The sequence below is a fragment of the Scardinius erythrophthalmus genome, assembly GCF_964197995.2.
Source record: "Scardinius erythrophthalmus genome assembly, chromosome: 9".
Classification (NCBI taxonomy): domain Eukaryota; kingdom Metazoa; phylum Chordata; class Actinopteri; order Cypriniformes; family Leuciscidae; genus Scardinius; species Scardinius erythrophthalmus.
The window spans coordinates 18657215-18672638 of record NC_138229.1 but is presented as its reverse complement, the minus strand read 5'-3'; the positions used below and the strand labels follow the sequence as shown (position 1 = coordinate 18672638).

The 15424-nt window shown below is 45.4% G+C and overlaps 1 protein-coding gene across 5 annotated transcripts in view; it reads right to left on the bottom strand.

Annotated features, from left to right (window-relative positions):
- The window catches only part of ctnnd2b (catenin (cadherin-associated protein), delta 2b), a gene marked incomplete at both ends in the record, with an annotated part of 75328 nt that overhangs the window by 33766 nt on the left and 26138 nt on the right, over positions 1-15424 (bottom strand). For 2 of the 5 annotated variants that reach the window (XM_081373619.1, XM_081373621.1), the window contains 5 exons: positions 180-495; positions 1974-2117; positions 2300-2840; positions 3810-3976; positions 8103-8219. In XM_081373619.1, coding sequence (XP_081229745.1) covers positions 180-495; positions 1974-2117; positions 2300-2840; positions 3810-3976; positions 8103-8219 — 1285 coding nt within the window. Of the gene's footprint in view, positions 1-179; positions 529-1973; positions 2118-2299; positions 2841-3809; positions 3977-8102; positions 8220-15424 lie in introns of all 5 variants that reach the window. The other 3 variants (XM_081373620.1, XM_081373622.1, XM_081373623.1) reach the window with 3 other exon arrangements.

The following is a 15424-nucleotide window of genomic DNA, read 5'->3' as shown; positions in this document are numbered from 1 at the left end:
AACAGTGGCACAGCTTACACCACTCTCCCCAACATTGTCTTCATTGACAACTTGTGAATGTGAAGATCTATTTGATTTGTAAATCACAAAGCACGTCAATTCGGCTCTAATTCTCACTAACTGGGTCAGATCTCCGTGTGCCGTTCTTTCAAAATGTATTAGACAAAGGGAGGACTCACCTGGGGTCCTTCTGGATGCTGTCCACAGAGGGCGACCTGACCAGGGTAGCTTCCGGGGGCAAAGCAGGCCCCGATTTGCTGTAGGGTGAGTCTGTGGAAGGGCAGAATTGTAGTGTACGGTAGGGGTTGGCATAGTCGGCGGTGGAGGCACCAGGGCCAGTAGCGTAGCCGGAACGGGGAAATGTTCCTGTGGCGTTCTGGCTTCCAGTGCGCTGCAAGGGTATGGAGTCAACACCGGGAGAGGAAGGGGCTACAACAGGAGAGTAGGGACAGAGCAGAAAGTTCAGGACCTGGTCACAAAACTGGTTCATTGGATCTTTGGGTGCAGCAAAAGGTGGAAAAACGTTACATGTTGACCAGGTATTACAATCAAAAGAGAGAAGGAGGCGGAGGAGGACAGAAGGAGCAAAACAAAACAGAAAGGATGTTAAACCATCAAAATAACAAACTGGCCCATAATGATAGCTCTTCAGTAGGTGCTTTATTACTGTAGCTTGTCTGAGTGTCAATGCAAAACAGTTTTTTTCTCTCTGGCCTGCTTTTGTTCAGATTTGAATAGCTACCCAGAAACCACCACCGAGGGCTGTTCTTCTTGACGGCAGAGTTTTCCAGCTGACTGGAGCTCAGAGCCGTGCTGGGAACATTCCCGCTTTAAAGTCAACACGAACATTTATATTTTTTTTTGCACAAGCCTGGTGCGCACGATTCATCTATTCAAAATTTTAATAAATAAAAAAGTTTCTCTCTTTTTTTTTCATTTAATTAATTTATGTCAGCACCAAAGGCTATTATCATGGCAAAACCTGTGTAGTTTAAAACACAATGACAAGCAATAAACAAACTAATACAAATTTATATAAGATACTTAAATTTGATATCTGAAAATTTCACACAAAAAAAAAATCCTGGTGGGACCTTTTTACAAAACATCTTTAAATCTTTTACATGATGTCACCATTCCTTTTTATTTGTCAAAATTTCCTTTTCTAGCTCCCTTCTATGGTATGTAATGTCATCTTTTCACAACCAATCAATTCTGAATTAATACCCTATCCCATTGCATAATCCATATTCGGTTCGACCCGGAAATACATTAGGTTATGGAAGTAAAATGAGTTTCGAACAGCATTTGATGTTGACTTTCAATACCAGTCAGGTGCACAAGTTTGATTGCAAAGGTTTAAGGTATAGTTCACCCAAAATTTAAAATGCTACCATTTACTCACCCTCATGTCATGCTTAACCCCTATAACTTTCTTTCATCTGTGGAACATAAAAGCAGTTTTTTTCAAAATAGTTTCCTTTATGTTCCACAGAAGAAAGAAAGTCATGCAGGTTTGAAACAACATGAGGATGAGTAAATGAGTCAATTATTTTTGACTGAACTACTCCTTTTCCTTGCATACCTGCTTGATATGGTTGTACAAGTAGAAACCCATTTAGCCTGCAAAAATGTAATATAAGTGTAGTGCTTTTATAGTTTATAGTTGTAATGATATATTACATTCAGCACAACAGATAAAACAAAATGTGAACGCAATTACATTTACTTTAAAACCTTTAAAGCAAAACTTGTTACTACCTGATACTGTTAAAGTGATGATACAGTATATGGTTGCTCACAGCTATTAATTGGGCACTTGGGAAAAAAACTTCTATTCTGAACAAAAATAAAGCTGAAACAAGCCTCTTATTTCATAAATGCACAGTCTGTAGAAGAGCCATTATGTTCTAGATGAAAAGATTTTGTTGTTGACTTTAAATTGTAAGAGAACCTGATGTCTGCCATCTTACCCTGGCCTTGATTGAAGTTTCTCAGGGGCGCTTTCTGATAGACTCTGTCCTCATAAATGGGGTCGATGTGGTGCTCAGGAGACTGCAGGGGTCTGAGCTCTGAGCCCAGGTGACTGTGCTGACTGCTGTACGAACCCCTAGAACCTACATCATGGACAAAGGCAGATTCTCAAGCACAAAGATGCTATAAATGTACAACAGTGTCAAATTCTTATCCCCGTCTGATGATATCAAACACCCGCTAAGAGTGAAAATAGCCAGTGCTTATGTGTTTTTGGTAGTGCTACTACTAAACGGAAAGGCTGTATCCGGCAAAGAGCACTGACCTGCCAGACTGCCAGGTCTCTGGAGTGTGGCGTTGGCGTACAGATCATGAGAGATTTTGTACTGATCGGTGGTGTGCATCATTCTCTTGGTGGGGGACAGAGTGGCGTAGCTTCCTACTGCAGCGCTGAGCTGGTGTAGCGGAGACGAGCTGGAGCCATTGCCCGGTCCGACCATGTGCAGCGGTGAAGAGGACGACCCTCCTCCCACCGCCATGTTGATGGGAGAGCTGGTGCTGTAGGACTTGGCTAGCCGGCTCGGGGACTGCTTGGGCGACGACACCCGCGCCAGAGTGGCGTAGCTGGGCATGTCGGAGGCTGAGCCCAGCCTCTGCAGTTTGGAGGGGGAGCCCAAAGCCTGCATGGAAAAGGGAGAGCTCACTCGCTGGGCTGGTAGAGTGGAGCAGGAATAGTTTACAGGGGCTGTTGGCGGATCGTCAGGCATGTGGAATGCACTGCCATGACTCTGGGCAAAGGAGTCTCGAGAATGGGCCCGGGCGGCTGTCTCTCTGGCAGCCAGCTGGGCAACACGATTAGACGTCACCTGGAGGTAAGTGACATGTAAAGAGCTAGAATTTCACTCATCTAGGAGCCAAGAGCTAAGTGATGGTGACCGACATGACATTTTCAAAGGGAAAAAGGGGTGAATTCGCTAAATGCTTGAGCCACTTTTTAGCGTGTAGTAATTCAGTAGAAAAACACCTCGCAGTCTAGTAAAAATGCAAATGAGTATTTCAATTAAGTCACTGTCATTCTTTTGAATTCATCTGAATTCACTGCACTGTAAATCTTGTCACTGAAATTACTAAAAAAAATGTTTGTTTACGAAAATGAAAAAAGTGCATCATGATGAACAATTTTTAATTAAATTATACTACTGACGAAAAAATGAAGAAAAATAACACCACACTGACAGTTTTTTCATGTTTTTGTTAAAAGTTTATGGAGCCTCGCACATGATATGTAGGGGGAAAAAACTACATATTAATTCGTTCCCTCATTTTAGAGAAATTGTGGTACTAATTTGTGATTGTACAAATTTGTACAAGGCCACGTTTTAACTAAAATAAGTAAACTAATTAATAAAACGTTACCAGAAATTAAGTCGTTGGAATGAGTTCTTAATTTTTAGCCACAATATCTATTTTTTTCCACATGTCATATATGGGGCTCTGTAAATTTTAAAGTGCATCAACTTTTAACAAAAAATGAAAAATGCAGTGTTATTTTTATAAATAAAATGACTAAAATGAATGAATGTGACATAACGAAATTTTGACTAAATTTAAAGGATGTTTTCATCAAAAGACAAAGGCCATGACTGAACAAAAGGTGTGAAAATGAACACTGATCGGGCACTAAATAAATGAAGGCAGCACATGCACAAAAACGGCACTATTAGCAGACGCAATTCTTAGTGAATTCCCCCAGGGGGTCTTCTCGTAAAAACAGGTGGCAAAGTTTAAGACAAAAGGGTCAAAATCAGAGTTTTTAAAAAGAGATGAATCCCCACCTGATTATAGCTATGTAAGGCTCCTCCCACCTGACCACTGCGCGGGGGCTGGGAGGCCGACAGGTCGCCGAGGGCCAGGGTCTGGTTGCTATGGTAACTGACTGGATAGGGAAAGGTGCCCTCTTGATTATTGAGCTGCAAAGCACTCTGAGAGAGGATGCCTGGTCCTGTGAAGGGGACATTTGGGAGAAAGAGAAATACTATTAGTTTGACAATCACTTTTTATATCCAACAGAGATGAAGAATTGCAGTTGGTCTTCTTTATTTGCATACTGAATTGTCTGTGGTTTTGTCATCTTTGCATATATTTAACCATGTTTAACTTTCTTTACAGTGACTGTTGATTCTTGTGTGCAGCCAACAGAAAAAAAGATACATGATGATTGCCATGACAATGTCTAATCGGCATGAATCAGCATTACCTTTACATAGATTCAAAGCCTAAAAAAAAATAATTTCTTTTGCAGCCTTGCAAGCTCAGGTATTTCCTTCAGGAGATGCAAATCTTGTTACCCTCTCTTCTCTGTCCATTTAATTCCCCTCACCTCATTTTACCTTCGTAAAATTGGTTAATTGCTTTACCATTTCATCTCATATTCTTTCATTGTCTTCCAGCCTCCATCCCCAGTGCTTCTCTTCTGTTTAACTTTCTTTTATACTGCTCATTATTTCAAGCCTCACAGTGAGTAGATGGACAGAAAAGGCATGCATAATTAATCACTGCTGGAAGACACTCAATGAGCACACATTCAGGAAAATGGGGTCAGCATGAACAGAAATCGCAGTCCCTTCTCTTTACTCGGCCCTCCTGTGCTGACAGCCTGACACTGTACCAAATAGCAGTGATTCCCAGACCTGTTTAGTCTTACAGTATGTCACCCACAGCCACATTAATAAGGCACATGCACTCTAAGAAAGGTGTTCCTATGAACTCATCATTCAGAATTATAATAAATTTTTAAACTGGACACTACAAACATGATTCACTTTGAAACAAAAAAATATACTGTTGGGGAAAAACCAACTGATGTTTAACTCACCAACTGAAGTAGTTTGAGAAGCTGTAGAAACTTGCTTTATACATGTATTTAGTTTGATTGGCTGAGACATTTAATAAGATGAAAGTGTAAGTGAAACAAGAAAAACTGTTTAAGAAATAATAATAGAGAAGCGTGTTATATTATATTATATTATAAGAGGCTAAGCATATGAGTATTTTCACTTTGTTCAAAGTCTCATTCACAAGCAAATAAAAAATGTTAATATACTATTTGTAGTTGGAAGTTAAATTAAGCTTTTGACCATATTCACTTAAAATCCTACATATATAGTGTAGTGTACATTCATATATTCATATTTTATATTCATATACTGTATACACTACTGTTTAAAAGTGTGAGGTAAGATTTATCTTTTTAAGAAATGAATACTTTTCTTCTCCATGGATCGATTAAACTGATCAAAAGTGACAGTAAAGACTGATAATGTGTAAAGAAAAATATGCTGTTTTCAGGATTGGTAATACTTTGAAATGTTTCTTAAGCAGCAAATCAGCATTTTAGAATGATTTCTGAAAGATCATGTGACACTGAAGACTAATAATTGAGCTGAAAATTCAGCTTTGATTTCAAATATGTTAAAATAAAAATAAAAATCAACTAAAAACAGCTATTTTAAATTGTAATAATACTTCATAATGCTACTGTTTTTACTGGTGAGCATAAAACACAACTTTTACAAACAAAAAATCTTAATAACCCCAAACTTCTGAAAATAGTGCACATTATTAAAAACTTTAATAATCGATTAATGAATCAATCATCAACATTTTTGTTAGTTTCAGCCATATTTTAAAGCACAAAGCACAATCCAAATTCCTGTACCCTTGTGGTTTGTACCCGTTCGCCAATCACTGCCATATAGCAGCACATATCACCTGTGTACACAGACATGAATTTAAATGCTGTTTAATCTCCGACAGCCTGCAAAGTCGATCATGATGGTGTGTGGTTTTGTGTCGTGTTAACCGAAGCTTATTGCTGCACTGTCAGGGCATGTTTCTCCTCTTCTGAGGATGTCTGACAGCACCAAAAGATGTTGCATCTTTTAAAGAGATGCCAAGTTGAAATGGCCTGACAGAAGCATTAATCTCTGTTTACGAAACATCTACATGCCACAACATGCTGTAAGATGAATCAAAATTATAAAACAGCTTATTTTAGTGATATTCACATGCTATATTTTCATCTGTGATGCTGTTTCGAACAAAAACGGGCCACAAGTATGAAGATTAAAATAAAACCAATAAAGGCCTGTGGTCTATGAAAAGATTTCCCATAAATGGAGACACAAACACGCCTAGACTATGTGACAGTGCGACTTCACAACCATTGAAGATGATAACTGGGTCATTTGAGATGGGTCATTTCAAATGACCCAGTAATATCAGAAACTGGCTGACTGCGGTTATTGAAAATGGCTGGAGTTTACTATAACCACTTTAGCCACTATCAGATTCAAAAGAGGCACATTTACAGTAAGAGCTGAAAGTTTCATAAATGCCGTCTCAACCCAAGCGTCTCAGACATCTTAAGATGCCATTTGCTGCAATACAGAGTGGTAGTGCGGTGGAAGATCTGTGTCCAGGTGGCTGGTCACTTATCTTTTTGGGTGTGGGGTTTTATCTGCACACTATATGACCTGCATTTTAGATCAGAGCTGATAAATATTTCAGCTGAATTCTATTTATAACTCACAGCTAGAGAGAGTGAAACCACTACAAGCAAGTAAATAAATACAAAATATACTGTCTTGTAAGATGGCTCATTAAAAACCATTAAGGGTCCATGTACACTGATTTATTTAGCAGTTTGCTCAATATTTCATGTTCTGTGATACTTTGGTTGAAGTTTCCTGTAGTTTAGTTTGCTTACTTAAAGCTATGTCTAACATTACTGAAAGTTGTATTACGCGGCAAAGATCACAGACGGCCCCAGATTATTGTTGTTCAACAATCATTACTCGTTAAAACATCACACTCTTACTTGATCTGGACAAACTGAGCATCATAAGAAAGGTTTAAGACTCCAGCTTCGATATTTGACCACTGTTTATGATTAAACTGGTTTGCAGTGACATTAATTTCTTAATTTATGCCATGAGTGCAAAATAATTAATCTGTAATGTTCATTATTTTGAATAGAAATCATCACTCATAAAGCATTAATTCATGTCTTCTCCGGTTTATTTGTGTTCAGATACATGCAGCATCCGCCATGGCTATTAGTCTAATGGTGCGCATATTTGGAGAAATAATGATTAATCAGATTAGTCAGTTATTGACACCAATGGCTAGTGAAAATTATGTGCAGTGTATCTGTAATAATTAAAACTAGATTAAAACCAGCAGTAGATATTGGAGCCATGATCAGAAACCAAGATAAATATAAGTATAGTGCACTTTTTAACTTTTAGAAGTACACTAGCATACTGATTGATTCAAAGTACATGAACATGGATAAAAGCCTCTTATGCTTTGGTGAGCATAAGAGACTAAATTCTTTAAAAAAAAACATAAAGACCCCAAAGTTTTGAAAGGTAGTGTATTTCTACCTGATCTAACCCTTCAGAAATTATTTTTTTATGTATAACATTATATATTGATGCTAAATCTGTCATTTTAAATAATATTTAATGTTAATGTAACCAATTAATTAAGATGTCACCACAATGACAAACCAAACGTTGGGCTAAAAATATAATTAAAAAATGTAACCCAACTTCAGGGTTTGTCCATATTTGACACAACCCAGCATTTTTTAGAGTGTATAGACACCTTTTTTACACTATATCTCAACCTCCTTTAAACACTGAGAAACTGAGCCTTTGAAAAAATATCATATTTAATCAGTTCAGATGAAGTCTGATATTCTCAGCAGGGTGAATATACTTGTTTCCTTAAAAACTCTGCTGAGAAATCACCCGTAATTCATGCATTAAGCTACTAGCATGCATAATAAGGGAGATAGGGAGGTTAACTGATGAATTTCACAAAGCTGGAGAATATAGCAAGCTCATGTGAATACACTCTACAGAGCAACACCTGCAAGCTCATATTATGGGCTGTTACACATGCATTTCTGACTGAGAGCCCTCAGAGAATGTAAATTATCAATCATTTCAGCTTAAGATCACAACTCTGCGGGATCGGAACATTTAGGAGTCGTTAACATACTTCAGTCTCAGTAATTTCTTAATTGTGTTAAACTTCCAGCATTTAAAAGTGCTCCTTACTTTCGCCTGTAGTGAATTCCTGTGCATCCAGAATACCAGACTCTTGAAGAGATCGGATGCAGGAATCTACAAGTTCCAGACCTGTGGTGAGCTCCTCCTCTATATCCTTCTGTCCGTCTGTGAACAAAGACATGAGAGGTAACTTCATCTAGCAGGCGTTTGATACAACTAATAGAATTACCCAAGGCAAAAAATAAAGCAGCTCCCTCCCTACAATAGCGAGTGTTTCAATATTCTGGCAGTTACCCAGCAAGGACAAAATGTTTTACAATGTTGATTGCAGATAGGTTAAGCTGAAATAAAATGCTTTAAAAAAACATTCACCCATAATTTAAAACTGTAAAAATGTGCATTATGCAAATGTGCAGTTTACATCTTCAAATCGACGTTTTATTTACTGTAGGTTTTGAAATCGTTTCGGTTACTCACGTAACCTCTGTTCTCTCTAGAAGAGGGAACGAGTATTGCGTAGTTGCTTACGCTACGGGAAAGCCTTTCTTTCTCGAGATACTGAAGCCAAAAATTATCCTTAATTTTTATAATCTTGTCAACGCAGTGCGGCAGCCTGCAGACCTAGGGCAAGCTTACTAGCGTGCCCATTGGCTGCCCTGCGGCAACTGCAGCAGCCTACCGCTGAGCCCTTGGCGTGACGTCACGACCAATGAGCGCGCTTGGCGCGCTTAATGCGTCACAGCCCGCGAAAAGGGGTGTGGCTTAGCGTATATAAACAGGGCTCGGAGGCTGCTTCTCTGGTTTCTGTCGCATGAAGCGAAATGAGCTCGTGGTACGAGCACGGCGGGCTACGCAATACTCGTTCCCTCTTCTAGAGAGAACAGAGGTTACGTGAGTAACCGAAACGTTCTCTTACGAGAGGTTCTCTCGTATTGCGTAGTTGCTTACGCTACGGGAACGCCCTTGTCAACGCCGTGCGCACCCAGCATCCACTGAATGAGTCCCAGGGAGAGCCCGGGGAACGTGATAGCAGAGAGCCGGGCGGCCCGAAGAGGGCTAGCGCCGTACATAAGCACACACTAGGGGGTTAGGAGCGGCACGGCCGGTCCGAACTGACAATTCCCTGCATAGTGCAGCTCAACCAGTAGAGCTAAATCACACAACGTAGCCCGCGCACAGATAGTGGGCTGGCATACGCGAGACTTAGACTGATAACACTTTCGCCTGCAAGGCGGGAACATCCAGGTTGTAAAACCTAACAAATGTGGAGGGGGAGGCCCAGCCTGCCGCTGCACAAATGTCATGAATGGGAATCCCGCTGGACCACGCCCACGACGAGGCCATGCCTCTGGTGGAGTGAGCTTGAATGCCCAATGGGCACTGCAGGTCTTTAGACGCATAAGCAGCAGCAATAGCGTCCACTATCCATCTGGACAGGCTGTGTTTCGAGGCGGCGAGACCCTTGGTGCGCCCGCCAAACGAAACAAAGAGCTGTTCCACCACTCGTTTGACTGAAGACAGTGCTATCAGAAAAACGGTTTTGAGCGTGAGGTATTTCATATCCACAGTTTCCAAGGGTTCGAAGGGATGCGCTTTCAGGGCCTCCAAGACCAGTGAAAGATCCCACATAGGAACCGAGGGGGGTCGCGGGGGGTTCATCCTCCTGGCTCCTCTAAGGAAGCGGATGACGAACTCGTTCCTTCCTAATGCGCGGCCCAGCTCTGAACAGAGAGCGCTGAAATGGCCGTGACATAGACTTTGAGCGTGGAGGGGGACCTGCCCGCGTCCAGTAACTCTTGAAGGAAACACAGTACTCGCGATACCCCACATGTCTGTGGATCGAGCCCCTTAGCAGTGCACCATCTGTTAAACACTGACCATTTCGACATGTAGAGCCGCCTCGTAGAGGGGGCTCTAGATTGTATGATCGTGTTCATGACCCCGTCTGGCAGATCAGCGTGTAATCGTTGAGGCTCCACGCATGCAGAGACAGCGCTCTGGATGGGGATGCCATATCGAGCCGCGGGCTTGAGAGAAAAGGTCTCTCTTCACCGGTATCGGCCAGGGGGCTGAGTCTGCCAGCTGTATTAGATCCGGGAACCAAGCTTGGTTCTCCCAGTATGGGGCTAAGAGGAGCACTGTGTGGCGCGCTTCCCTGATTCTCTTGATGACCTGAGGCAGCAGAGAGACCGGGGGAAAAGCATACAGCGGGCCGCTGGGCCGGGTCTGGGCCAGCGCGTCCTCGTTCTTCGAGAAGAACTCTGGGCAATGAGCGTTGTCTTTTGACGCAAAAAGGTCGACTTTCGCTTTGCCGAAACGGCGCCACAGTGACTGGACTGTTTGGGGGTGTTGAGACCACTCCCCAGGGGGAACGCTGTCCCTGGACAGTCTGTCGGGGCCCTCGTTCAGGTGGCCAGGCACATGCGCGGCTCTCAGCGAGCGCAGAGAGTGCTGAGCCCACACGAGGAGGCGTTCCGCCAGGGTGCAGAGCGTCTGATCTGACACCGCCCTGGCGATTCACATAGGCCACTACCGATGTATTGTCCGTGCGGACTAGAACATGGTGACCGTGGAGGAATGGGAGGAAGTGTTTGAGAGCTTTCTCGACCGCGAGCATCTCTAGACAGTTTATGTGTAGGAGATTCTCCTGGTCTGACCAGCGGCCATAGACCGGTCTGCCTTCGAAGAGCGCTCCCCAATCTAGGTTGGAAGCGTCTGTCGAGACAACTTTCCGGTGTGAAATCACTCCCATAGTCACTCCTGTGTGATACCATTCGGCTGCCAGCCAGGGCTGCAGGGCTGAAAAGCAGCTCTGATTCACTCTGACTCGCAAGCCGCCGGCCGCCCAGGCTCGGTGGGGCACGCGCGCTTTCAGCCAGCGTTTAAGCGGGCGCATGCGCAGTAAGCCCAGCTGGAGCGCTGCTGCAGCTGAGGCAATATGCCCCAGGATACGCTGGAATGTCCTCAGCGGAACCCGGCTGCCTATTTGGAGGGATGCGGCGAGGAGGCGGATGCGGCGCGCGCGCTGCTCCGACAGTCTGGCCGTCATAGCCACCGAGTCCAGTTCTATTCCAAGAAGGAAATTGACTGACGGGGCGATAGCGAGCTCTTGGTCAGTGACCGAGAGACCCAGATCCTCCAGATGGCTGAGAAGCGCTGTTCCGTGAGACACAAGTTCCGTCTCTGACAGCGCTAGAATAAGCCAATCGTCCAGATAATTCAGTATTCGCATTCCCTGTTTTCTCAGGGGAGCGAGAGCCGTGTCCATGCATTTCGTAATGTACGGGGTGCCAAAGACAGGCCGAAGGGCAGGAATGTGTACTGATATACTCGACCGTTGAAGGCGAATCTCAAGAATGGCCTGTGACGGGGAGTTATCTGGATCTGAAAATATGCGTCTTTTAGATCGAGAGAGATAAACCAGTCTCCTGGGCAAATCTGCGCGAGGATTTTTCTGGTTGTGATCATTTTGAACGGCCGTCTCATGAGGGCTTTGTTCAGATGTCTCAGATCTAAAATAGGTCTTAACGCTCCGTCCTTCTTGGGTACGAGGAAGTAGCGGCTGTAAAGGCTCGACTCGCTTAGAGAAGGATGAACCTGTTCTATAGCCCTTTTGCGCAGTAGCTTCGCTATTTCGGCTTGAAGCAGGTGCGCAGCTTCTGAACTCACTTTCGTCTCCGTCTGTGCTAGAAAGCGCGGAGGGCGACGAGCGAATTGAAGCGAATAGCCGTGTTTTATAGTACTCAGCACCCATTCTGACGCGCCCTGAATAGCTTCCCATGCTTCCGCATGCATAGCTAGGGGTCGAATGGTCTCTGGGTTCAGATCGCCGCGCTGCGCGGGATTGGGGAACCTGTATCAGAGAGGATGGAGCGGCGTGCGCGCCGCTGGTGCTCGAACACGGGGGCTGGTAAACAGTATTGGCCGGCTGTACAGCGTTCGGTAGCTCGGTCCCAGAGGATGGAGCGCGATTTGCTGACAAACACCCCTGGCGCGAAAGCGGCGTGGGGATTGTAATGTCTAAAAGTGAGTGCGCGTGCACCTGAGCGGGCGCAGAGTTTACACTTATGACACGGCCAGAGTTTGGGAGCTTAGAGGGTGTGCGACCCGAGGTAACTGAATGGCAGAGCGAGCAGCGGGTAGGTGTGAGCACAAAGTTGTGGGCACATTTACTACACTTAGTACTCGAGCGGCTTGTGTCCGCTTTATGAGAGAGCGCTCTATGCGCGTTACCATGGGGACCATGTTTGTGTGAAGCAGTGAGCACATGGGAGTGGGCACATTTTCTACACTTATAACACCCTCGGCTTGAGCCGCTGTTGCCCGGGGTAACCGAGTGGCAGAGCGAGTTACAGGTAGATGTGAGCACAGAGTTGTGGGCACATTTACTACACTTATTACTCGAGCGGCGTGTGACCGCTTTATGAGAGAGCGCTCTGAACGCGTTACCATGGGGACCGTGTTTGTGTGTAGCAGTGAGCACATGGGAGTGGGCACATTTTCTACACTTGTAACACCATCGGCGTTATAGAGCAAATGCTTTGATGGCTCATATGTTTAGACGCTCATAAATACTCAAGCACCATCCTGTGAGATGCGGGTTCGCTTTCTGTATGTAAGAAAGCTGGCCGCGAGCTCGGAGAAGACAGCAGAAAAAATATTTTCTGCCGCCAGAGCCGGATTTGAACACGGTTCTCCAGTGCAGAAGCGTAAAATTCTGCCACTGAGCCACAGGGGCACACATGAGCTTCCAGTTGGTGCGAGCATATGACCGAGCGTCGTGTTTCGGCGTTTGTTTGCAGGCGCGCGTGTATTAAAACAGGCCCGTTTACTGCAGCATTAGTATTTCCAGCCGCCTAACTTAGAGGGGACTGAGAAATATGTATCCCGTGAGATGCGGGTTTGCTTTCTGTATGTAAGAAAGCTGGCCGCGAGCTCGGAGAAGACAGCAGAAAAAGTTTTTTTCTGCTGCCAGAGCCGGATTCGAACACGGGTCTCTGGTGCGGAAGCCTAATGTTCTGCCACTGAGCCACAGGGGCACACATGAGCTTCCGGTCAGTGCGAGCATATGACCGAGCGTCGTGTTTCGTTTCGGCGTTTGTTTGCAGGCGCGCGTGTATTCAAACAGGCCCGTTTACTGCAGTATTAGTATTTCCAGCCGCCTGAACTTAGAGGGGACTGAGAAATATGTATCCCGTGAGATGCGGGTTTGCTTTCTGTATGTAAGAAAGCTGGCCGCGAGCTCGAGAGAAGCAAGCAGAAAAAAGTTTTTCTGCTGCCAGAGCCGGATTCGAACACGGGTCTCTGGTGCGGAAGTCTAATGTTCTGCCACTGAGCCACAGGGGCACACATGAGCTTCCAGTCAGTGCGAGCATATGACCGAGCGTTTGTTTGCAGGCGCGCGTGTATTACAACAGGCTCGTTTACTGCAATAATAGTATTTCCAGCCGCCTGAACTTAGAGGGGACTGAGAAATATGCGAGGATTGGAGGAAGTCCGGCCTAAGCGGGACGAAAACACTCTCTCTTCCTCCTTTCGCCGGTGCTCGTGACGTCCGCTCTGATATCCCTTGAGAACGGCGCAGTTGCGCGGCTCGAACAAAGGGAGAGAGAGCGGGAAGATGTCATTATGTGCTGTGACATCGTTTGTTTGCAGGCGTGCGTGTATAACAGGCTCGTTTACTGCAATATAGATATTTCTAGTCGCCTGAGCTAGGAGGGGACTGAGAAATGTGTGAGAAACGGAGGTGGCCGGAGAGTGACGCGCGCGACCGAGACGCGGGGTAGCTTTCTTATAACGTAAAGGAAGCCAGCCCGTGACCGTCTACTTCTGACATCCCTTGTGAGCGGCGCCTTGCGCGGCTCGAACAGAGGGGGAGAGGGCGTGCGTCATCCGGGGGGGGTAGCTTCCTTGTAACGTAAAGGAAGCTATAGCCCGTGACCGTCCGTTCTGACATCCCTTGTGAGCGGCGCCGTTTGCGCGGCTTGACAGAGGGGAGTAACCTGCTGGTCTGCTTCATCCCCTGAGGCGACGGCAGTGCGGGCAGAGGCCGGCCGCTGCGCGTCGGTGAAGGGCGGGGGAGAAGGAGAGAGCGAGGCTCGCGGGAGGGGCTCCGGCGAGCGCTCAGCTATAACCACCGGCTCGGAAGGCCTTTGAGAGCGGCGTTTTTTTCTTACGCGGCCCGGAAGAGGCAGCCGGAGAAGGTGGAGGATCGTGAAACATGGCGAGTCGAGCCCGCAGGGTCGACATCGGCAAGTCCTCACACTGTTCGCAGCCGCCCGTGAAGGGCGCGGGCTGCGTGGTCGAAACCCAGGCAGAGAGCGCAGATTACGTGGCGGTCTCCGTCGCTGAGCGCGGCTCTGCACGAGCCACAGGATGAGCGAGGCATTTGCAACAACGCCTCGCGCTCTTTTAGATGCAAAGTGTGTCGCGGGGTGAACACACAAACACATACAACACAGAGCAGTAAAAGGATATATTCGCCGGATAGCGAAGCAGGCAGGGAAAGCTGAAGGCGGCGAAGGCGGCCGGCGTCCTCAGGCTGAGATCCTCGGCGTGCTGGTCGCTTGATTCGACGGCGGCTTCCTCAGAGAGCAGCGATGCGTAGAGCTTCGCTGAAAAGACAGAAATCAGAGAAGCAGCCTCCGAGCCCTGTTTATATACGCTAAGCCACACCCCTTTTCACGGGCTGTGACGCATTAAGCGCGCCAAGCGCGCTCATTGGTCGTGACGTCACGCCAAGGGCTCAGCGGTAGGCTGCTGCAGTTGCCGCAGGGCAGCCAATGGGCACGCTAGTAAGCTTGCCCTAGGTCTGCAGGCTGCCGCACTGCGTTGACAAGATTATAAAAATTAAGGATAATTTTTGGCTTCAGTATCTCGAGAAAGAAAGGCTTTCCCGTAGCGTAAGCAACTACGCAATACGAGAGAACCTCTCGTAAGAGAACTGTACATCTGAATGAGACATTTAAAAAATGCAGTGAAAATATTTGTATTTACAGATAGAAGGTTTATGACCAAAAACCAACCATATGCTAGTTATTTAGATTACTTGATTCATATAGGGTAGCCTGTGAACATTTATATAAAAACTGGATTAAAAAAAATTATTTTAAAGAAATATGAAAAAAAGACACCACTTGAGTCTTGTATTTGATCTCTATATGTATCTGAAGCATTGTGACAATACGTATTATGTTAAAAAAACACACCCCATCTGACATATTAAGGCCAATTCACACTATACTGACAGACAGTGACCAATGTGCACAATCACCAGATTACAGTATGTCACTTCTCAGACATTCCACGACACGACAAACGCTGATTGAACATGAAAACAAGCGCCATCCAATGCCAACAGACGCCGACAG